This window comes from Electrophorus electricus, chromosome 19, assembly GCF_041902795.1.
Source record: "Electrophorus electricus isolate QZ-2024a chromosome 19, ASM4190279v1, whole genome shotgun sequence".
Lineage (NCBI taxonomy): Eukaryota > Metazoa > Chordata > Actinopteri > Gymnotiformes > Gymnotidae > Electrophorus > Electrophorus electricus.
Window position 1 is genome coordinate 454,645 of NC_137515.1, and position 23,174 is coordinate 477,818.

The 23,174-nt window shown below is 39.4% G+C and overlaps 2 protein-coding genes across 13 annotated transcripts in view; both read right to left on the reverse strand.

Moving 5' to 3' along the window:
• mctp1b (multiple C2 domains, transmembrane 1b) overlaps positions 1-13,631 on the reverse strand; it is a 21,835-nt gene extending 8,204 nt beyond the window's left edge. For 3 of the 7 annotated variants that reach the window (XR_014118550.1, XM_081701770.1, XM_081701772.1), the window contains exons 1-9: positions 12,849-13,631; positions 6,994-7,108; positions 6,735-6,877; positions 5,708-5,787; positions 5,008-5,119; positions 2,357-2,527; positions 1,805-1,938; positions 1,485-1,671; positions 499-592 (exon numbers count right to left, since the gene is read on the reverse strand). Coding sequence is in view for 6 of the 7 variants with exons in the window: in XM_081701770.1 (XP_081557896.1) it covers positions 499-592; positions 1,485-1,671; positions 1,805-1,938; positions 2,357-2,527; positions 5,008-5,119; positions 5,708-5,787; positions 6,735-6,877; positions 6,994-7,108; positions 12,849-13,319 (1,507 nt within the window). In the remaining variant the exon portion in view is untranslated. Of the gene's footprint in view, positions 1-498; positions 593-1,484; positions 1,672-1,804; positions 1,939-2,356; positions 2,528-5,007; positions 5,120-5,707; positions 5,788-6,734; positions 6,878-6,993; positions 7,109-9,679; positions 9,770-12,848 lie in introns of those variants that run through there. The other 4 variants (XM_081701773.1, XM_081701771.1, XM_035535304.2 and 1 more) reach the window with 4 other exon arrangements.
• A 220-nt stretch (positions 13,632-13,851) lies between these two features.
• septin5b (septin 5b) lies at positions 13,852-21,678 on the reverse strand. Of its 6 annotated transcripts, XM_027019411.3 has the most exons (12): positions 21,621-21,678; positions 21,415-21,425; positions 19,446-19,536; positions 19,243-19,329; positions 17,925-18,048; positions 17,242-17,376; positions 16,907-17,024; positions 16,653-16,754; positions 16,129-16,225; positions 15,758-15,893; positions 15,478-15,580; positions 13,852-15,066 (listed from the first exon to the last, which is right to left on the reverse strand). In XM_027019411.3, exons 1-12 carry the CDS (start codon positions 21,661-21,663, stop codon positions 15,004-15,006), a joined length of 1,110 nt encoding a protein of 369 aa, XP_026875212.1. In that variant the 5' UTR covers positions 21,664-21,678; the 3' UTR covers positions 13,852-15,003. The 6 variants fall into 6 exon arrangements, with proteins under 6 accessions (XP_026875212.1, XP_081557902.1, XP_081557905.1 ...); XM_081701776.1 differs by lacking the exon at positions 19,446-19,536 and having other exon boundaries at positions 21,268-21,425; positions 21,621-21,673; XM_081701779.1 differs by lacking the exons at positions 21,415-21,425; positions 21,621-21,678 and adding an exon at positions 21,268-21,323 and having other exon boundaries at positions 19,446-20,950.
• Between the last annotated feature and the right edge of the window lie 1,496 nt (positions 21,679-23,174).

Genomic DNA, 23,174 nt, shown 5'->3' on the forward strand with positions numbered 1-23,174 from the left:
TCTGTAGCCTACAATTGATTACCATAAAAAATACATTTGATGTGTTTCTCTGTGAAATACCCTTAGGTCTCACTCATAAGTGTGCTTTTCCAAATTTAGTGAAACTAACAGAAAATATTGTCTGTGGTAATTGATAATGAAAAAATATGTTGGAGTATAAGTCTCAAATTGCATGTCATAATACTTACCATTTTGTCACTGTAATTAAAACTTTTAAGTTAATGAAAAACCTTTGTTTTAGTTATTAGTGGACCTCAGACACTGTTCACATATAGAGAGTTACACAAGTTAAATATAAAAAAGCTACTCTCCTCATGAGAACTGGCAGTGTGCACAACTCTCAGTGGTGGCAATACTAAAACCATCTTGCCTTCTTGTATCAGCACTTAGAAACAAGCTTTCAACCGTTATGCTTGGATCTGAAGGTAAAATGTGGCCGATACATCTCAGCAAGACTTTAGTGAGGTTATGCATGTGTGCCCCTCTTCCACTTTTTACCTGTGATGTCAGCAGCCATCAGACCCTCTGCTCGTAAGATCTTTACTTGAACAATTCCAATATCATTCAGATTACAGAAAGACCTCAGCAGTCTCTGAAAAGGAAAGAAAGGAGAAAAGCAAGAAATAAGAGCAATGGTGGAATTGTAGCCTGCCAGCCACACCTGAGCAAGGTCAGGAACCTCTTTGAAACTCTAGCAGGTCCTGGAGACAGATGCCAACCAAGTGTGAACCTTGTGGGAGAAACCATACAGGGACAAACGTCTGTGCTGTGGGTACCTACAATGAACATTGTGCTGCCACTTCAGATTATCTGTGGGCTCTTAGCAATACGTCTTCATTGGACTCACTTTTTCTCAAAGAGGGTCAGTATGCAGTGGTGATGAGCATTCTGTAAAGCATACACTGACTGGCTCTCCAGGGAGACGGGCAGAACAATGGCTTGCGGTGAATAGAGCTCCAGCGAGGCTTAGCATCGGCTGAGATATCGTTCTCTTTGTTCAGCACAGCCGCAGCCCCCACCATAATCCTTTTCCAGTGGAAAGCATGATGAGCTCAGACCACACTCATCTGTCAATAATCTAGCTCCCCCATCTGGACATTTAGATGAACTGCGTGGTAGGGATCTCCAAAGGAAGTATGCATCCAGTGAAGTGTAGCATTTAGTTTCAGGTTCATTTTATTAAAAGCTTTGTTTAGTTATAAACAATTTTTTTACAAAATAAAAAAGAGCCAGATTAGTGTTGAAAATAAATGGTGCAGGAAAGGACTAGTGATTGACAGTGTTCAGCAGTTTAAGGGACTGTGCCACATAGTCATGGAAAATAACATTTAGAATTAGAAATATTGTGATAATGTATGCTAGAAGCAAATGTGTGCATTTATTGGCAAAAGACCAAACAGACATTATTTAAATATTTCATGATAATAATATCTTAAGAGCACTGGAAGAGACAGGAGTCACTGTGAAAGGTGTCCTCCACTCACATATCTGTTGAGAATCTGTCTGCGACTGTGGGGGTCATCGAGCAAGCAGACAGACAGATCGGAGATGGAAACGGCAGCAGTGGCTGTGAGAGTCACAAGAAGCACCAGCTGTCCTTTCCCACCTTCCAGGTCCAGCTCCAACTTATGAGTCTTTTCCTTACTCAGGGTGCACAGATCCAGGTGACACCTACAGAGCACACACCCACACACACCCACACACACCCACACACACCCACACACACCTGGCATGTATCTGTGAACTGAGGCAGGCTTCCCTCACATAACCACACAGGTCGCCCAGCTCTTAGATCTGAGCTCACCGGCCAATGAAGTCGTCCCTCTTGCCCGTGTCTTTGTCCCAGACAGAGATGTCAAGGATTCCCCCCTCCTCATCAAACACATGCAGATCAAACTGTTCCCTCCACTGAGGGTTAAGGCTCTTGGCTATGGTCTGCTTTCACATGAGACAGGAGCAAACATATGCTGCATTCAAGCTTCTGCTTCTGGTTTAAATTGGCTAGTTCATGTCAGCAAGAGTGTGATATATATATATATATATATATATATATATATATATATATATATATATATATATATATATATATATATATATATCTTATATATGTCTTATATATATACTTATATATGTCTTATTTATATATATATATATATATATATATATATATATATATATATATATATATATATATATATATATATATATATATATATATATATATATATATCTTTAAACATGGAACAAGTTGTTATTCTGGTGAAGGATATTCTAAAATATCCTAGATGTAAGTTAGTAAATATAATAAAGAATTTACCACTGAATATAGCAGAATCAGAATTAATACCATTAATACCTTGCTCCTGTACTTCTCATTGCCAAGTCTGAATTTGACATAGGGGTCACTAAGGCCATTCTGGTCCATAGGAACAAGGTCACGACCCTCGATGAGACTGATACTCAGCATACTCCTCCAGAGCTGATATTTCTTGTGCAGGTCAGACGGCCACTGGCTCACCTGCTGTTGCTGTTTTAACACAAGTAGTCCATCAGAGACACACATACACACACACACACACACACACAATAACACAAAAATGCACACGCATGAATGCATCCACTCCCAAGCCCAGAGGTGCACACACACACAAAAACGAAGGATTGAACATGCATGAAACCATACAGATATGTAACATCGACCTGAAAAATGACGTTTCTGAAAGTGATCCCAATGTTGATATGATGACTGGCCCTGCAACATGGACTCCAATTTGAGATTTTAACTTATAACTGAGGGTTCCCACAGAGCATATGACCATATAAATAATAAGATCATATTACCTGCAGTGGTGCTGAGAGCTCTATTTCTTCATTGACTAGACTTTGCCCATAACATCATTCCCAGTCCAATAATTAGGACTGCATTCAGAACATCAAATCAATACAAGTTTCCTTAGCTACAATAAGCACAAAACCCCTCATTCCCTGGTAAATCTCTACCATTCCCTGGTAAATGACTAGATTTAGAACGCAAGAAGTTAGGCAAATCATTCCAAACATTTTATATCTTTCACATGTACAGTCAGATTAGGCCATGGACAGAAGGAAGTATTCTTAGGGCCTGTATGGCACTTACATACAGAACCATGTCAGTGAACAAACGGCGGATGTACCTACTAGAATGAACACAGACATAATGTCAATGGACAAGACAAACATGCCTTTCTGCACAGAAGAACTACTGTCCCATTTTACCTTAACAGATCTCTTCAAGCTCGTTGTCAGTAGTGTGGTCTAGAAATAACACACATTTTTAATAAGCACTCGCCATTGTGACAGAAACGCAAGGGGCCAAGTGAACAATATTGTTCTACAACCAGAACATCAGACACTGTGAGGATAAAAAATATCTGATTTTTCCAGTTCTGAGGAAGCATGTTAAGTTAGAATGATCCATGCTCATCTTCCCCATGTGTTGTCTAGTACTGTGTCCAAACTGTCTGGGTTTCCCAGTGTTCACTGGTAAGAGGAGTTTAAACTGTTCCCTCATGTGTAATTCAGAGGTGCTCTGGGTATTATGAAGACCACACTAATGTGCTGTCCAGCCCTGTGTTTCCCTCAGAACAGGACAGCGTGTGTGCAAGAACAGTAAAAGACCTCTGATTTATACAACTAGAGGTACCACAAGGGGAACTACAGTACAGAGGAAGAGGTGGGTATACCTGAAATTAAATCTAATTTCAAAACTTTGGAGACAATTTAAAGGAATTTGTAGGAATTTAAGCCAATACAGCTGGCATGAATTCCTACAGTTAAGAGAGTTAGGACTTTAGCAGTCATAGCTTTTCTTACAGCCACATTCAAATGAAATCCAACAATACACTGCTAGTAGAATTTCTATGAAATCTGCATGCCAGTACATTTACATTTAGTAGACACTCTTATCCAGAGCAACTTACAAAAGTGCTTTGTCATTTACTCATAGAATATATCCAAGTACAGTACAGTAGGTTAGAATTAAACATACCAATGAACTAGAATACTGTAGAATACAGGGATGAATGCTGATACCTAGAAGTGCAAAATACATAAGGTGTATCTTAAACAATGATAAGTGCTATAAAGTAATGGGGAAGATACATGACAGATCTCTGTGACCACATGTACTTTACACTCTCCTTACCTACATATGGCTTCCTTTGTTGATTTGTTTTAAGCTTTTTAATTTGTGGAAGAATACATCAAGACCATTCACACTTTATCAATTCATGCATATTATGTGTCAGGATAAAATCATTTGCAATTTTTGAAGCAGCTATCATTATTTATGTATAACACAAAAGGAAAATAGGATCCACACAGGAAGTTGGTTGTCAGGTAGTATTAGCAGACATTCATTTTTTATACTAAATAGAAATTGAATTTCAATAGGAGACACATTTGTGTGCATAGTGTAAATGTATGTTCCATATCTTGTAGAAAAGCATATCAGATACAAGACTCCTGAAAAGAAGACGATTAACATGGTGGTAGAATATCTATCCTAAATCATCCGTGTTTTACAGAGTTCCTTAAAAAGTGGTTTTGTGTAACAATATTCACACAAATTCTGTGAATACAAAATTCAAAAAAGATATTACATATAAAACAAATGTGACTTGGCCTTTTTCCTAGAGCTATTTTTTACTCTACAAACAAATAATTTAAAACTTTTAAGTAAATATAATACTGAATGATTTATATTGATTATTTAATAAAAGTATAAAGAACACATATATGTACAAAGTTGCAAACTCTAATCTGTATTGTTGTTACAGCTACCATGAAGTCCAACACTACAGAGATGGTCTAATGTTAATATAGTGATTAGCATTGATCACGTAACTTGGAAAACTACAAACATTGGCCTGTTTTGTTGCTCATTGCTGCTCATATTTAATTTTTCATAAAACTTATACATTAACAAGAAAAAGGCAAAGCCATAATTGTAGGATGAGACACTCTTACCATCTCTCCATCTGCTACATCTGTAGGGGTCAGGGTGACTGCAAGCTCGAGAGTGCCCAGGTCCTGATCAGGATACTGGGAGTCCCGGAGCTGCACTCTGACATGGAGAGGTCTGGCACAAAAACACAAACTCATTCTGGAATGCGCACAGAAAAAGTTTTTAAAATGCATCATTCAAAGTTTAGCTTAAAGTAGAACTCCAACAATTTTGCAAAATGTCTTCATGTTTCAAAAGGTTTAGATGTAATCAACGTAATTAAGAGTGTTTTGGTGTGAAATGCACCTTTCTAGATACATTTCCCAAGTCAGAATTGTTTACAACTGTAGTACCAGGAAGCAGGCATTGTGATATCTAACCAAAACCTTATAACAAAACCATCACAAACCATTGTATCGGGAATCAAGCAACATATTCGTAATCATTTTGTGGCATAGCTTAACTGAATGTAGTTTTTAGAGCCATTAACTGCTTTGGACATCTGGTTTCTTCTGCTACAATAGTGAACAATTATGACTCAGTACATTTCTCTAGTTATAAAGGAACATTTCACACATTTAACACTCTTAAACACTCTTAAGTAATGTTTACATCTAAATCATTGAAACATAAAGAAATTTTGAAAAATTGGTGGAGTTCCTCTTTACCATGAAAGACCAAATGTGACTAAGTGTGCAGTCATGAAACTGCCGATGTGACCACCTGCACTGCTCTATTGAGTCCAGGTACAAATACGTTGACCCCATGAAGTCATCTGGGCGACCAAAGTCATAGTCAAACACCTGCAGTGAAATCAGCAAAGATCATTTAAGATTAAGTACTCTGTAGCTTCATACATTTAATATGAAGTGACATACATTATGAGGTACTCAAATCACTGCCCTCAGAATTGGGCCACTACAGATTTTGTACCTGCTTTGGCCTAACATTAACTGTTCAGTTAACTACAAGATTTAAATTCAGAGCCTATCAAATTTGATGCACAGCCCTTATGCTTTTGGAGAGAGGACTAGTTCTGGCCTAACTCATATGATGGTCTTTTTGTGTACTGTACTCAGAGCTGCATTTGGAGGGCTGCTGAGCTTTAATTTGGATTCTAAACAATAATGTAAGGTTGTCTGCCATCTGACAGGAGGTTGTGCAGGGTTTATTCAAGGACTGCAAGACAGGATGACAACACACACACCCCCCCGACACACATACACACACACACACACACACACACACACACACCTTTACTTGGTGAACTTTACAGCACAAAGACACTTTTGATTGATGTGACTCAGTCACAGTGGTGCAAAGTTACTCTTAAATTTTATTCTTCACTCATAAGGAGTATTTATACTAAGTTAAATGTATTTGGTGTATGGATTATTTATACTAAAGTGCTCCTTGCTCCTGTTGTACTTTATGTACTTTCAGCACTCTGTGTTTCATACATGTATGCATATATCTAGCTCCAGGAGAAGCATTATTTTATTTCACTAAAGTCAAGATCTACTTCACTTGACTTTAGCTTTGTACAGTACATGGACTACCATGCCACCAGATAACAGCACATAACACATATATATTTAGAATTCACACAATAATATATATATATATATATATATATATATATATATATATATATATATATATATATATATAGTATTTGCTTGGTGCTTATGGAGTTCTTAATCATGTGGTTGAGCAGTGGTGAGTAGCACAGTGTGACACTATCCATCACCTTTATATAGAGAGGCTCATGTAGATTGTCTACCATCAGGCAAATTTGTTCATCCCACACCGGATTAAGGCTCTTGTGGACAGTTTTGCTGCGAAAAACTTCTTTCCTGCATATTTTGAACTTTACATATGGGTCACTTGTTCCTAAAGATGAAGCAATAACAGGTGATTACAAATCTTTCAGGTTTCAAAATGTGCTCATTACAATATGAAGCATTGTCCAGACTTTTTGGGAGGGACAGCTCAGAGGCAAGCCTTACCTGTTCTGTCCCTAACTGCTAGATTATGACCCCTCCTCAATACAATGTCCAGCTTGTACATTCCTGAACTAGGCACCTCAGGATGCGTGATGCCATGTTCATCTGTATTAACTTCCTGCACAAAGAAGCAACATTACAAAATAATGTACAAGAGAAAAACTACATAAATGTTAGAAAAGGGGGATAGATCATATATCTTGATTGTAACATGACTAAGGGCGACTCTTTAATGTCTGTCTATATGTCTTTAATTTCCACATTCCCTCCCCTCCGCTTGCTACAATTGTAATGGTGAGCGGTAAGGAGGCGGACGCATGTGCGGAGAAGAGCGAGATTTATTCAGGGAAAATCCAGAATCAGAGTCGGTATAATGGTCCAGAGTCAAACTACCAATGCGGAGAATACGGGGATACATGATTAACAAACAAACACACGTAGGCAAACAGGAAGCAGACTATAACAAAAGACACAAGGAAAACTCGGGGCTAAGAAACACAAAGGCACGGAGTACAAACTTAACAAGCACAATGATTCAAATGTAAATGCACACACGGAGTCAACAAACAACCACAATGAGCAGCAAAAACTAAGGGAACAAGGCAGAGCTTAAATACAATCAACTAAACGAGAGACAGGTGTTGAAAATCAAACGAGGGGCGGAGAAAACAAAACTATGGAACGGAGAATAAAAGACAAGGAAAACACAGAACATGGAAGGTGAGAGGGACTGATCATGACAACAATACTCTCAACACGCTCTCAAAAAACACTATTACTAATTTAGAACCTGTTCAGAAAGCACCAAACAGAGGCCTCAAGTACCAGAATAATGGATTTCATTACATCACTTTTTAAAAATCCCTTTATTGCCAATCCATATCTTTCAGAATTGATTATAAAATTATTTAATTAGGTTTTAAATAGTCTTACCCTGTCTATCTTGGCAAAATCATTACCAGATATGTTCCAGCTAGATCACTTAGGTCCTCTTATAGTAATTTGCTGATCATCCCACACCTCTGGATGTTACTTTATTGTTTAATATTAGACTGATTTTGCCAAAGCACCTTTCCTTCCATGGCCTCTTATTTTTACTAATACCACAATACCATTTTACCACCATATGACATTTCTATTCATTTGTCATTCATTTCTATTATTTGTCTTTTGTTAACTTTGTCAAATGTTATCTTTTTATTTAGAAGTTTTCTTTCACTTTATTTTGTTCTGTATTTAAAATATTTGTATTATAAATTGTTTGATTCACTTTGTAAATGACTTTGTGAACTTAATCATCATCATCATCATCATCATCATCATCTTAATCACTTATTCATTTCATTTAGCAAATAGGGTGAGCAAAGAAGTACAGGTGTCTGTGTCCTCAACCATTTCCTTCAGGTGTTCCTTGGGGATCCCCAGGTATTCCCAGGCCATAATCATAGGTGAGGGATGGGACATAAATCAACTGGTAAACTGAGAGCTTCACTTTATATATCAGCTCCCTTTTCACCATTACAGAGAAGTACAGCAACTACACCAGTGCAGCCGCTACACCCGACCTGCACCTATTGTCAGTCTTATGATCCCTCTTTTCATCACTTGTAAACAAGACCCAGAGATAATTAAACTCTTCCATTTGGGGGAAGTTCTCAGATATCATGAACAGGAGTGGAAACGAGGCATATTCATGGCAGAGTTCAACACCCAGACTGAACAAGCTTGACCTGCTGAAGATGTGAACTCAGCTCTTACTCTGAGGTTACAAATATCAAATGGCCCACATTCGCTGCCTGACACCTTGTACACCCAGAGCACCTCCCACAGAACATGTGGTGCACAGTCACACAGTCATATGCTTTTTCTAGATCCACAAAGACATAAATGTATACTTGTATACTGGAGTGGCTAACTCCCATGCCACCTCCCTCACTTGTCTGGGAGAGGGTAAACAGCAAACACAGCCGGCATGGAATCGGCTTTGTAATCTTTAAAAAATAATGTCTCCCCAGGACCAGTCCCGGAGCATCGTAAATGTCATCTGCAAAAAGTGGTGGGTGGAGTCTTCAAAAAGAAAGAATGAAATTCAGTAAGTCCTTGAGTTGAGAGCAAAATTCTACTCACTAGGACACTTAACTCAGAAGAACTTGCTTCAGGTTCTAGAATGCCAAGCCCACACATACAGCATACAGGTTCTAGAATACCCAGTTGGACCAAGAGTCAAAATGCTCATGTTGGTCCCCATGTGGAGCTCCAAATTACAGAGAGGCAGCCCCTATTGCTCTGGCATGAGGGAGGTGTCACCAGAGGTTCCCAAAACCCTCAATCCCACTCCAGGAATGGTTGTCCGCAGCCTCCTGCATCATTACCTTACACAAAAAGAAAGTGGTTCAGAGTGGGTTCAGGGTTGTGTTCAACACGGGGGTAATTGTGGAGTTATACAGTGACTGGTGCAGTCCCATTGATGGCACCAATTGCTTCTGTGTTGAATATAGAAAAGTCAATGGAATGCCTGAATCTGAAGCCAATGCTGCATACTGTACCTAACTATTCAGATGTCTGCAGGACTGGCTCCCTGGACTGAGTCAGGCAGAAGAGGTATAAGGCAGCAGGGCCATGGCTGAGCAACGTCTGCAGGGTGTATGTGTGTTAAAATCCGGGCCATGGAAGTGCCTGATCTGCTCACCTGCTGGAATCATCATTCAGTGCATTGCTGAGGCCTCGTCTTGAAGGTCTCTGCACTGTTATCTGCCAGCTTCAAATTTAAGGAGCTGAGTCCTGTCAATATCAACACATGGCTTTTATTCATAGTATCACTTTCACTGACAGCCATTATCTAATGACCTGCCACTCAGTGACTGAACAGTAAACACAGGTAAAGGTGGACAGCTGGCATCAAAGCATGCTAGGTGTCTTTCACAATGACCACATCTGCTGCTATGTGAGAAGATTAGACATGACACTGATTGCCAAAGGAGTAAATTTACCTTGAAAACTATTCCATAAGTAAGCCAGACATATGTAAGTAAAAACATGAACACACATTCCTACATACAGAAGCTCATAATTGTTAAACAAGCTATTATAATGGATGATTGAACAAATGAGCTAAAAGTATTCTCTCTATCTCTTTCCTCACTCTCTCATTCTAGCTGTTTCTCTCTCTCTCTTTCTCTCTCTCTCTCTCTCTCTCTCTTTGTCTCTCCTTGTTTCTGTACATATGTTTCTCTCTGTCCTCTCCCTTTCTCTCAGTCCCTCTCTGTCACTCTTTTAACGCACCTCCCTGTGGTTTTAGGTCACTTCTTTTACTGTGAGGAAAGTGGTTTCCTGCCATTGCTTCACAGTTTCAGCTTCTAAGAACTGCTTGGGTCAGCCTCTTTCATACAGCACTCCACAACAAGAGATATAACATGTTTAAGAACATCGTGCTAGGGGCATATTTTATTACTGCAGCATTCTGAGCTGTAGAGTAGACACACAGAGGAAGATCTAAGGCCCATACAGGGTAATCCCTGTAGGCAGTGACATACACACCACATATTAAATGTTTAATGGGACCATAAAATAATTCATTTCATACACTATAAGTCAAAATGTTTGTAGACACCCTTCCTAATGACCGAGTTCAGGTGTTTCAGCCAGAGCCACTACTAACAGGTGTGTAGCTAACATGCACATCGCCATGCAGTCTCCATAGACAACTACTGGCAATAAAATTTTACTCATACTCAGAATCTAAGTGATGTAAATGTGGTACTGTCATAGGATGCCACCCTTGCCACAAGTCAGTAAAATTTCCGCCATGCTATATCTGCCTCAGTCAACTGTAAGTGGTATTATTGTAAGTGGAATTACAACAGACGCACTGGAAGTCCTAGTAGCAACCACAACAGCTCAGCAGTACTGAGAACAGGGCCACTGAATACTTAAGCATGTAAGAACTGCCTGTACTTTGACTGCACAGTTCAAAAGTTTCACTGTAAGCAGAATAGCACAGTTTTGAGACACAAGCAGGAGGTCCCACTCTATGCTTTATTCCTGAAAATGAGACCAATTTAAAATGACCCAAATTTCTTTCTGGGGTTGAAGTGACACCCAATATAAGAGTTCAGTACAGCTCCGGATTTCCTGACACTTACTGGAGGCAAAATGGATTATACGTTGGTGTTTATTTTTAAATAACAGTCATTGTTTTTATTTGACACCAACCCAGACCCCCGTAACCATCCCAGATCCCTCATTATCTTAGTTCTCAATGCTTCATAAACTCAAAGGAAGGAACACAACTTCAGACTCCAAACCAAGGCTCTCCACATATCCTTGTGTCTATGGTTACAATAAGTGAATGCAAGTTATCCTATGAACCATAGAACTGTAAATCAAACCTTCTGCCAGAGTTGCTGTCTTGGTATAGACCGGACAAGACTTTGTCTGTGACTTGGCCAGACCAAGCTTTTTTAAAAGGTACTATATGCTGCATTTAATAATGTTATATAGCTAGAACATGGTCTAATTAAACATTATGGTTAAACAAACATAATCATTATCTTACACTGTTGATTTAATGTTATTAATTATTTTTTTTAAATTCTGTCTGTCTAAGTCAACTTTGGTTGTCCACTGTATTTTCCTGATAGACTGTCTTCAGATCAAAAAGCCAATAAAAATTAAAAGGATATTATATTTTTTTCAGATTCTCTGTTATTTCTGCTGAGGTAAAATGTTTAGCAAGTCAGTATCTGGAACTTTGTCTTGTTCATCCTGGATCCTGAAAAAAATTTGATTATGCAAACATATTATTTTACACAGTGTGCATGTCTGCTTTCTGCCAGACATAAATTACAATTCATTTATTTTAAGCCCTGAACTGTCACAGGGTAGTGCTTGCTACTGGCCTGTCTACATTTAGGACTTTTTGCTTTTGGTCAGTCAGGAAAGTGACAACAGTTTTAGCACAGGAAGTGCACCAAAGGAAAATGACTATAGCATTATTTTTTGTAGAGACTTCCCTGTTATTGTCTTGCATCTACAACACTGCTGATTTGCAATTCAAAGCCCTGTATGGAAGATGATATGTTCTCCATTTATTTCTCCATGGTGACAGCAAGTCTAATGAGATACATTCTGACCTGGGATTCGTTCCCAGTCCGGATAACAGTTTCCATGTTTTTCCATACCTGAACAATAAGATTCGTAACTTCATGAGTTCAGTCAGGCAAGCAAAAGCAAAGAGAATACTAAACTGTGTAGCGTGGGGGCACTGGACTGTATTAGTGTGTTTTTGTCTGATCTGTCTTTGACTAGAAGCACTTTGTGTTTTTGGAAACTGCTTGCCAGAGACACAGAGGGTGAGCAGAAGGAGGAGTGTGAGCTCTTGGTACACCTGCCCATGGAAGAGATGTCCATGAAAGATAAAAGCAGAGATGGATGGTGTGAGTAAGTGATTTCCCCAGTTTTTTTTTTTCTCAGATGTGCCCAGCATATAACAAACATCGATGGAGACCTTGGAGGCCATTATGTATTTAAAATGTCATTAAATTGCAAGCATATACATAGACCTACATTCTGCCACAATACTCGTGTCACTTCATCTTTACATAGTACCACTGTAAATGCAAAACCCTGGTGGTCCCACAAAGTACAGTAGCTTTGTACTCACTGAAATCTCATGTTTTATGCTGTTTAAGACATACAGTTGCGCACAGTGTCGCATGGCTTTATCTGTATCCGTATTATTCAATTCTCCAATGGCTTAGTGGACACTCAGCTCTCTTCAATGAATTCATTGCCGCTATGCATCAATCAGGCTGCCATAGACCGCGTGAGGGATGTGCAGCTCGTCTTAATCGACTTACCTTGTTATTCTCCTCCAGCAGTATCTGCTCAATGTCCATGACACTCTGAAAGCATGGTGCCTCGTGAGAAAACTCCTGGTGATGCAATGGTACCAAATGTGAAATTGTGGACTTCGCGCAGTCAGTTGTTTTCATCTGGCCCGCTGTGCGTACCATCTCTGTGTTAGATGCACCAGGCAACGGTGTCACTCGTATTTGGCTCGGTCCCAGGTCCCGCGTGCCGCAGCGGCTCTCGTCCTCGCGGTCCGCCTCCAGGGCGCTGTTGAACAGATTTGGCTGGGAGTAAGACATCCCTCGCACAAGATCATGCTGTTTTTTCTTTCTAAAAAGCGATATAGCGTCTTTTTTCACCTCCTTTTTAGATAGTTTGGGGCTTAGAAATGCCTTATATTTAACTTGAAATGATCTCCGTAAGCTTCTCTGCTGGGACTGAGCATCATCTTTGCCAGACTCAGTGGGTTGTCGATCCATGCTTAGCTGTCAACCGCTTATTAACTAAGAGTTAAGAAGGTCGAGGCAGCTTATTACAGCCTATGTACAGCAGCGTTTGTCTCAGCAGGTAGCGTTTTCCTTATTTTATTTCTCATCCAAAATACAATGCTATATCCTAAACGTAGCCTACATGTTTTCGAATTAAAATTATTTTCTGGTGATCATCTAAGATAAAATCTATTGCACTTCAGTTTGAGTGCACACGGGTTTATACGTTAGGACCGCACACGCCTTTCAGACGGTTGCGGTCCGCGCCCATTACATCTGACACCAGGGCTTGCCTATACCTTCCTGTTCACACAGCAGCGCTATCGGAAATCATAGGACCGTAAGTTACTGAAATCATATGTAAAATCCATTACAGGAACAATATACACGTGGTTTACTACCCATATATGGTTAGTACATTCTAGTACATGTTGTATTACAGCATCTAAGTACGAAATAGGCAACGCTGAGATGGAGACAATGCTATAAAATATAAAGTTTACGGGAAGCGAACAAAACCCGGTTAAGAAAAAAGGGTTTTATTTTTTTTATTAAGAACAGTCGCTGCTTACCATGCAGATAAAATGACCTAAAATACGTAACATAAAATGTAGTTTTATATTCTAATAGAAGTATGTGATTATGTAGTCTTCAATCTAAAACAATCATGACCATACATGTGCCCATATGTTCAAGTAGCCTGGCATTCTGTCAATGGACCAGACTCTCGTGCAAAAGAAAAATTTTTAAATGGGTCTTTGCAATATTTTTGTAGTATCAGCATCAGAGAAAAATACAAATAGTGACAAAATGTCTGTATAAAAGAGAAAGACAAATGTCTCTATATGGGCGAATTCTTATAACATCAGTTAGTAATTAGCTAAACAAGCGCAGCATACATTTAAGCTTAAACTTATAAAAAGTTTACAAACAAAATAGAACATATACTCTTAAAATATTTACAGTATACATTTAAATGACAGAAATAAATAACGTAATAGAACTAGTGGTAATACTATTAGGAAATACTATTATTACTTTCTAAAACATCTGGTAACACAATAAATCTTATACTGCGCTACTATTATTATAATAAATGGGTTAGAGGAAAAAAAAGCAATTTTGTTTCTTGTTCAACACACACACACACACACACACACACACACACACACATTCACACACACACTCACACACACACACACACACACACACACACTGTTTCTCTGACTCTTCCCCTCTTTCATACCTGTGCATAAAGTAAACTGCCTCACAAAAAAATGTTAATTTATTAAATCAACAACATTCACTATAAACAAAACCATATAGTGATATTGTTAAATAAATTAAAATGTAAACAAAATCACTAAACATTTATTCACCATGTATACATGTGTAATAGTAATGATACATTGTTTTTCACTGTCTAAAATAAGAAGTGCAATCAGACTATAAATACTCAGATTTGGCAGTGATTTGGAGCCCAGGCTAAGATGGGCTAGATAATGTTACCTTCACCTTAAAGACATCAGGTTAACAGTGAACAGTGAATACTAAAATCCATATGCAGATGTTGGCATTGTGACCAGGTGTGAAGGGAAATGCAGACGGGGTGGGTTCACCACTGCTTGTTTTCTACAAGCATGGAGGTGCTGGTGTCCATGTGTCTTGTGCTCATTCACACATCATGATCATGCATTTGCTGCTGCATTTTCTGCAGCATTTCTTGCATCCTTCTCAGCTGTGAATGTTTGGAGAGAGAAAGTGAGAGGGTGAGCGAGAGCGTGCGAGAGTGAGAGCGCACAAGAGTGAGAGAAAGAGTAAAAGTGCGAGAGAGTGTAAGTGAGAATGTGAGTGAGACAGCGAGAGTGAGACAACGAGCGAGAGTTGAGAGAGCGAGAGAGAGTGCAAGCGAGAGAGTTTGGAGAGAGAAAGCGAGAGAGTGAGAGTGATAGAGTGACAGAATGAGCATGAGAGAGTGACAGAGAGAGCAAGAGTTTCAGACAGCTTTCACCTGTGTCCAGGTAGCTCTTATGTGCTTGTATTTGTTACTCAGATCTGTGTTGGACTTTTGTACAGCATAGTCATTTAAATCTCTTACATTTAATTTAGTGCAAGAACAAGAAAGACAGAATAATGTCAGTTTTCTCACCTCCTCATCCTTCTTTTTAATCAACTTTTCTGTTTCCACATCAGGGGTAGGCAGTTGGAGAATAGGGATTGGGCTCTCCACACGATTGTCCTGAGTCAGTTTGCTAAGGAAGACATAACAGCTTATATTCATCCATTACAAATGACTTTAATGGATATTTGTCTGTATTTCAAAACTTCTACCTGTTGATCAATCAACTACAAAAAAATGCAAAGGCTAATGTTATTAACAATTAATGTATTAATTAGCATTATGTGAAAACAGTACAAAGCACATGCACCTTGTCATTTGCTGAATGCACTGGGCTCTGTAGTTTTCATAATGAACGTCACATGTGATGTCCTTCAGGTCATGCATGTGTGTGCAGATCAGCATGTTTCTCAGCTTGACAAAGTCAGAGTGTGACTGGTTCTCCACTGCAGGAAAACGCATCCAAACACAGAAAAGCAAGGGAGAAACACCAAGGAGCAGAACAAGGGTTATTACAATTCGTCCTACAACACAACAAAATCAATTAAGCCACACACATTGCTGTCTGGATGAATAATATGGCTACAATGATTCCCAATGGCTGCTAAATGCTGTAAATATAAACATGACATGAGAAGAATATGTCATATGCTATGTTTTGCTTGGTGTTGCTCAGCTGACCTTCGACAACACCCCACGGGTAAAGTCTTCCTCTTACACGCTGACCTTTGGCCTCTACCACAGTGTTACTCCCAATCACAGCAAATGGCGTGCTGTCCTGAGTCACACAGCACAGAACTTCAGAGGGCACAACTTTAACTGCTGTCAGTGTTCAAGAAGCAGAACATCTGACAAAACAACATTTTGTTCACCACCTCCAGCCTCTCACATGAGCTGTAATTATTTCATTTCACTGAACAGAACACTGGTAGACTACAGAAAGGAATGTCATATGAACTGAAAGGTTTTCTAAAACCAAGGCTTTAATGAAAAGTTGGATTAACTTGAGCATTGTATTGTTAAATAGTTCAGATTTATGTGGGAAATGTTAACATTTCAGATGTAATAATCTTGTCAGTTGTTGTGCTTAGTCACTGTTATTGGCCTTCATCTCCCCACATTGCTGACAAACCCAACTTTCAAATTTGGAAATGTGTGCATGTACTGTATAATACATCAGCAAATGAGCATGTCATAACACTGACCTTCAACTCTTGGTCTTGCTGCTTGAACTCTTCATCCTCGTCAGAATCGCAGTCCGGGAACTGATACACTTTGATTCCGAACTTGTCAATCTCCTCTCTTATCTTGAGCAGAAGTATGCACCATGCAAGTAAACCCACTGAATCACATGGCAGTGACCGTGACACTGACTTCACTACTGCACAAGGACACGAAAGCATGTGTGGGTGCAGGCACACGATCTGCTTGTGGCGTGGGAGGTGCCTCGCCCTCTTACCCTGTCCTTCATCTTCCTCATCTCTGCCGGCACCAGGCAGTCAGCCTTGGAGATAAGGGGAACCACATTGACCTTGTCCTGAAGCGCCTTCATGAACTCCACATCCACTGGCCGCAGACTAAGAGGCAGGAGAGATGCATTAAAGCAGAATTATAAGATGGATATCCAACATCTGATACTTCACTCTTAATTTTTGATTGCAACTTTTATTTTGTACATAAAATTGACTTTTAATATAAAACATTATTTAGAATCCAATGAGAGGACATTAAAAGTGCTATACTTTAGTCCAGATAAGTGTTAATGGCTTTGCTTGTGCAGATCCTGTGGTTTACCCATGTCCAAACGGAGAGATGAAATACAGGCAGCAGTGAACACGGTTATCCTGAATGTTCTTCCTGTTCAGGCCGCTTTCATCGCGAAAGTACTGCTCAAACTGATGCTCAATGTAATCAGTGATGGTCTTCCAGCTAGAGTGTGAAAGCAGCCATTACGCATCCTGATCCAACATGCCAAATAACAGAATCGTTTAGCAAGACATCCAATAGGTTACATCAAGACATGCAGGCAAGAAAGTGTGCTAAGGGTCCAGTTTACAAAAAGAACATTGCAAGCTTAACACATTCGTACAATATCTGACACATTTTTCTAATTTGCAGATTTTGGTGTTGTTTTTGTCCTCAGTCTGAGGAATATATCAGTTTACATGTGGCAGTGGACCTGATACTCAGTTACAGCCACCCAAACTCATAACGTCAGACTAAATGAACTTTTCTAGGAGACAAGCAACATAAGATGTTAGAAAAGAGCAGATTTCACCTGCAGTTTTATTATGCTACTATATATATATATATATATATATATATATATATATATATAGAGAGAGAGAGAGAGAGAGAGAGAGAGAGAGAGAGAGAGAGAGAGAGAGAGAGAGAGAGAGAGAGAGAGAGAGAGAGAGGACCTGTTTGGACAAGGTGGGGTAATGTAATTATTAGCAGTCTTTCTCTTTGATACACACCACTCTGTGTTGTTGATGGCATCACCAAACCCTGGCGTGTCCACTATGGTCAACTTCAGTTTCACCCCTTTCTCCTCAATGTCCACTGTGTGTTTAGTTATCTCCACAGTCTGGCTGATCCGCTCTAAACGTCACAATTTACAAGATTTTGTCACACCTTTTAAGAACGTACGCCCACGTGATACTAAGGGGCTCTAATTTCGTGGTTGCGCTGGGACGCTAAAGCCGACAAACGCGGCATTTGGCTGGTTTCGTAGGCCGCGTCACCGTTTAATTTGGTGTACAGATTTAAACGTGCCTGCAATAAGGTTGGTGGTGTCGCGCATCACGGGGTGTAACATTTAAAATCCGTCGATGCAACAATATTTTTGAACCCATTTTACCTGAATACAGAGTTTGCACTCTTATCTTCCTCGGACCTGGTCTTGCAACACGATATTTTCCACACTTCAAGAAAGCACATAAAGATGTGCACAAATTCTCACTACGGGATGTTGATCACCAACATCACCCTACTAAAATATATCTGAGTTATTGATTAAATACGACTTACTTAATTTTTTAACTAAAACAATTCTAGTCACTACTAAATGTGAATTAGACAGCTGGTGTGTCATTACGCACGGAAAGTTATATAATTTAAATGATTCGTTATATCACAATTATGTAAATATTCCATGTATTCTCACTATAGTGAATAACAATAAAAATGCTTCGAGTGCCAAATTGTGTGGTGCGGTGAGTTTGTACTTCCCTGACATGCATGCCTGTTTCCTCTTCCGTGAGTTTTCGTTCGAGGTGCCGTTCCTGCACGTTCGCTGCTATTACGGCTTTTAAAGGGAACGAAGGGTGTTAACCAGCGCCTGCGCTGTGTCCACGAAAATAGAGCCCTAAATGATGTTACGTTGTCTGATGTCAGATTCTTACATTTGATTTACTGGAGAAAGTGATATGTTACATTATTTATAGACAGAGTGCTACATGTTTTAAAGAGATTAGAAGAAATATGCTGTTGAAGCTCCCAATGTCTATGAACAAGTTTAAGGAATGTACACAACAGAATCATGCACTTTGTTCATAATGGGCTACTCTAGCTGCTCTGGGTTCCTGGAACTGGAATTCCAGACATGGTTTAAACATAGTCTTGGACTAAAGTGCAGATTCAGTGATGAATCACCACTGGGAGTCTTATTTTAGGATTAATCTGGGTGTGGAGAAGCGGAATATTCTTTTAAATTAATTGCATATATCTACTTGATATAAACTGAAATTAATTGATATATTTTGAAGAGGACTTTATGTTGAATCCACAACAAACCTTCAGCATTCAGCAGCTTGCGATCCTTGTGCAGGTCTGTAAGGAATAAGCTATTCACCAATGTGGACTTCCCCAGACCTGACTCACCTAAAACATACATAGCAACAGTCTCACAAGAGTAGTGAATATCTGTACATTTGTGTACAGCAAACAGGAACCTCTCAGATAGGCCTCTCTCAGGAAGGCAACTATAGGAGTCTCACCAGCCACCATCAGGGTGAAGTCAAACCCCTTCTTCACAGACTTCCTGTGAACTTGGTTTGGGAGCGTGGCAAATCCCACATACTCTTTTTCCTACAAAAAAGAGCTCCATCTTATATTGAAATAATACACACAGCACACACACCTCACCCCGACTCCCCGATGCTACATAAAAACACATCCAAGCAGGCAAGACGTTAAGAGATGCTGCTCCGATAGCAATGCACTGCTCTCAGACCAAGAAGATTGGGACGGGAAAGGCTGCCGCTCCCTGCCAGGCAATAGTGGCAACCATAACCATGCAGACTCCATTAGTTGGACATTCCCAGAATTCCTGCAACATTTGATCACGACGAATGATGAGAAAGTCTGCTTTTAAGGGGGGGTTGGTAGTTCATGCTGGAGGATGTTAAAGATGACAAAATCGTACAAGCTGTCCACATCTATAAAATTACATAATTCAGTCCCTTACACTAAACTATGCTCATCTCTACTATATCTTCAGGCCTTTGCTGTATGATAAATGTACAATAGGTTCTACTCTACCATCATAGTGTCACCATTTGCAGATCAGTATCAACTGTGATTAATCAAAAGACTTTATAAAGCATACATAGCAGTTAAATAAACACACTGTCAGTGTTTGAGATCATTCATTCTTATATTTGCTCATGTTGTTACAATGAGTGACAGTAAACACTGAGAAGTTCCGGTCCCAGATGATATATCCATTTGTAATACAAATTAAACAAGTGCCCTATTAGTAATTGCAGTGTATATTTTTGTAATATGATGAAGGCTCAGGGCAACAAACATATCCAGACTTAAACCCAGGTCTTCAAGAGGGTAAACATAGACAGACCAGCCAAAACACACATTTACCTTCCAGAGTGATGGTCTCCATCACAAAGACACTAGGACAGTTTGCTTTCTCAGTGAAATGTAGCATGCATGTACCATGTCAGTATGGGCTCATACATGAGGGCTTAATTGTGGAGCCCTCCCCACACCTTGTCAAATCCATCAAATACCCCAGCCCCTCGCTTACATACATTAATCCTATATAGGGTGCAAATATTTAGTTTTGCTGCAGACTCCCACCAGCCTGTCACCAGAGTGAGCATTAAGGAAGAAGAGGAAAAATATCAGAGATCCTTTTGCCATATAAGAATTTCCAATAGAAACCATATTGGTTATATACAGAATATGCAAAATGTGCACGCAGGTGGCTCAAGTGTACATGCTAATTTTTTCCAAGCCTATGCACACATGCAAATGTCATCAACCAGTTTGGCCTGGCATGAAAGAGACGTCCAATTTTTCGTTCAAACCATACCAAGAGACTACTGTACAAGGCATGAATGTTATAATCCTGTTGTCACTTCATCGTGTTATTACAGCCCTGGTGTGGCACTATTTTATGCAGACCTTCCATAGTTCATCCACCCACAAAAGCTGTAGCTCCAGGGCATTGGGATTAATAAACTGTTTTATTCATGCAGTTTTTCTGTGAAGAGAAATAAAAAGATATCAAGTGTCTGAGGACTGGATGAGATTAGCTTTGTTTTAAAGATCATCTGAACAGATGGATCATATAGATACAGGTTTCTGGAAGTTTAGTGTTTTAATGGCTAGATTATGTTCCATTTCAGCAGCAACATATCATTATAAACACCTTTTCTTAAGTAGCCAAAGGTGACGTTTAATTCTTGAATGGGCGATAGTCATATAAAATACAGTTACATGTATGTATTTAACATTTATTATTTCTGTGGAACTAAATCCACAGTAAGTAGAAAACCAGACGATTAGCGGACAATTTACCGTAAAACAGAGTTGTTATTTCTATTGACATCTGCATCACAGGGTAATGATGTGGATCACTGATGGCGACCATGAGATCAGCCTAACAATCATTTAAATGCGTTTGTTTGATGCGTTTATGATACATAAATAGCTACAGGAGCTTACCTCCCCGTCTTCTGCCGTAGCGGCCGCAGCAGGGATTCAAAAATGGTGCACAGGGCAGGTGGAAAACGGAGACACCCGAATTTCATGCCCGATGGGAAGACAAGACAATAATCGTTAGGCGGCTGATAGAAATGTTTTATATAAACAAGACAATAAGTTCCAAAACATCCCTGTTATGTGCGCCGCAACCAAACGTAGTCGTTTACCTGATTTAACCGCCCGGCTTTTGTATCTAGTGCTGGTCGTCATATTCCTGTCTGAGCAGCGGAAACAGTCGGCGCTGTTCGTGCACTAGCAGTGGGAGGACCTAAACACATCCATCGCGGCCTACTACCGCGGCCAAGAGGAATTTCTGAAAATATTATGCAAAAATGTACGCTTCGCATCGAATTGTATCGAATCGAATACTGGTGAATCCAAACAGGGCTATTTGGCCGAATATGTTCACTAGTTTATTATTATTGTTGTTGTTGTTGTTATTATTAGTGCTGTCGTTGTCGTTTGTGTTGTTGTTGTTGTTGTTGTTGTTAATGGTATTATAATAATAATTACCGTAAATGTAATAATAATAATGATAATAATAACGCATTAAACCACTTAGTACATATAGGGTTGGTCATCTGGTAAAAACTATAGTCAGATGAATAATAAAACACATGTCTGTTTAACTTCAAACACACTGTCCATTTTGCAGCTCGCTGCAAAATAGCTTATGTGAAAAGACATTATTCAATTGCCAGGTCAACGCTAGGTGGCAGTATAACGCTAAACAATATTTTGTGTGGAACTTGCTTGTTTCCTCTAAGTTTATTGCTGTTTTAACACATTAATATAGGGGAAATACGTCTTCAACGTGGCTTTTGTTTGTGTTTACGCGCGCGTAAAAGAGCGTTCAGGTCAGTTGTTGGTTCACAGAAAGAAATAATGTTATTCAACGAAACTGTAAGAATTGTCCCTCTGGTCTACCTTGATACCCTCACGAAAAACTTATGCTAAGTTTGACTCTAGGTCGATTCTTTTATGTCAGGGGATGGTGCGTTAACATCAAAGCGCGGTTTATCTTCACATCAAAGCAATGTTCATTTAGAAGCCTACAATAACAAAGTCTCTGAACCCCGTCTTAGTTCCTGTACTTTAGGCCTCGTTTAGGAACCAGGAAAACCTCGTTTCCGTACTTACAGAAACGTACAAATCCTACGTAGGTTACTTTCCCCCCACTTTTAAGTTTTCCAGTCCGGTTATCTGGTTGAATTTGTTCCTTGTGAAACTTAGTTATAAAGAATTTTTAGTGCTGGTAGGGACAGAACAAGTACTTGGCATCCTGTGCGTTTTGTACTAATATTTGAAGCGTACCATTTTATTGCCTGTCGTGTGTACCGTATTCTAAGCTATTATCACTATAACCTGCTGCTATAACGTAGCCTCATTTCAATGTTTGAAAATTCCCTCCTGAATTTGCATTTATTGTTCCTTGCGTGTTTTATTGTTTGTTTGTTTTATTCTTTCTGTTTAGTTTTTGTCTGTACGTCTAATTCTCTGTTTCAGAATTGGGGAGGTGTGTTTAGCACATGCTTTCTCCTGCCCACGCAGAGCAGGGCACAAACACGGAGAGGGGTTCGCCATCCTCAGAGGTTTCTATAAAGAAATGTCAGTGGATTACTATGGATATTAAACCAACAACTCCAAAAATGCTGACATCTTACTATATAAACATTTATGAAACTCTAATTTGGGAGGTGTTCTGACCCTCCCGATTCCCA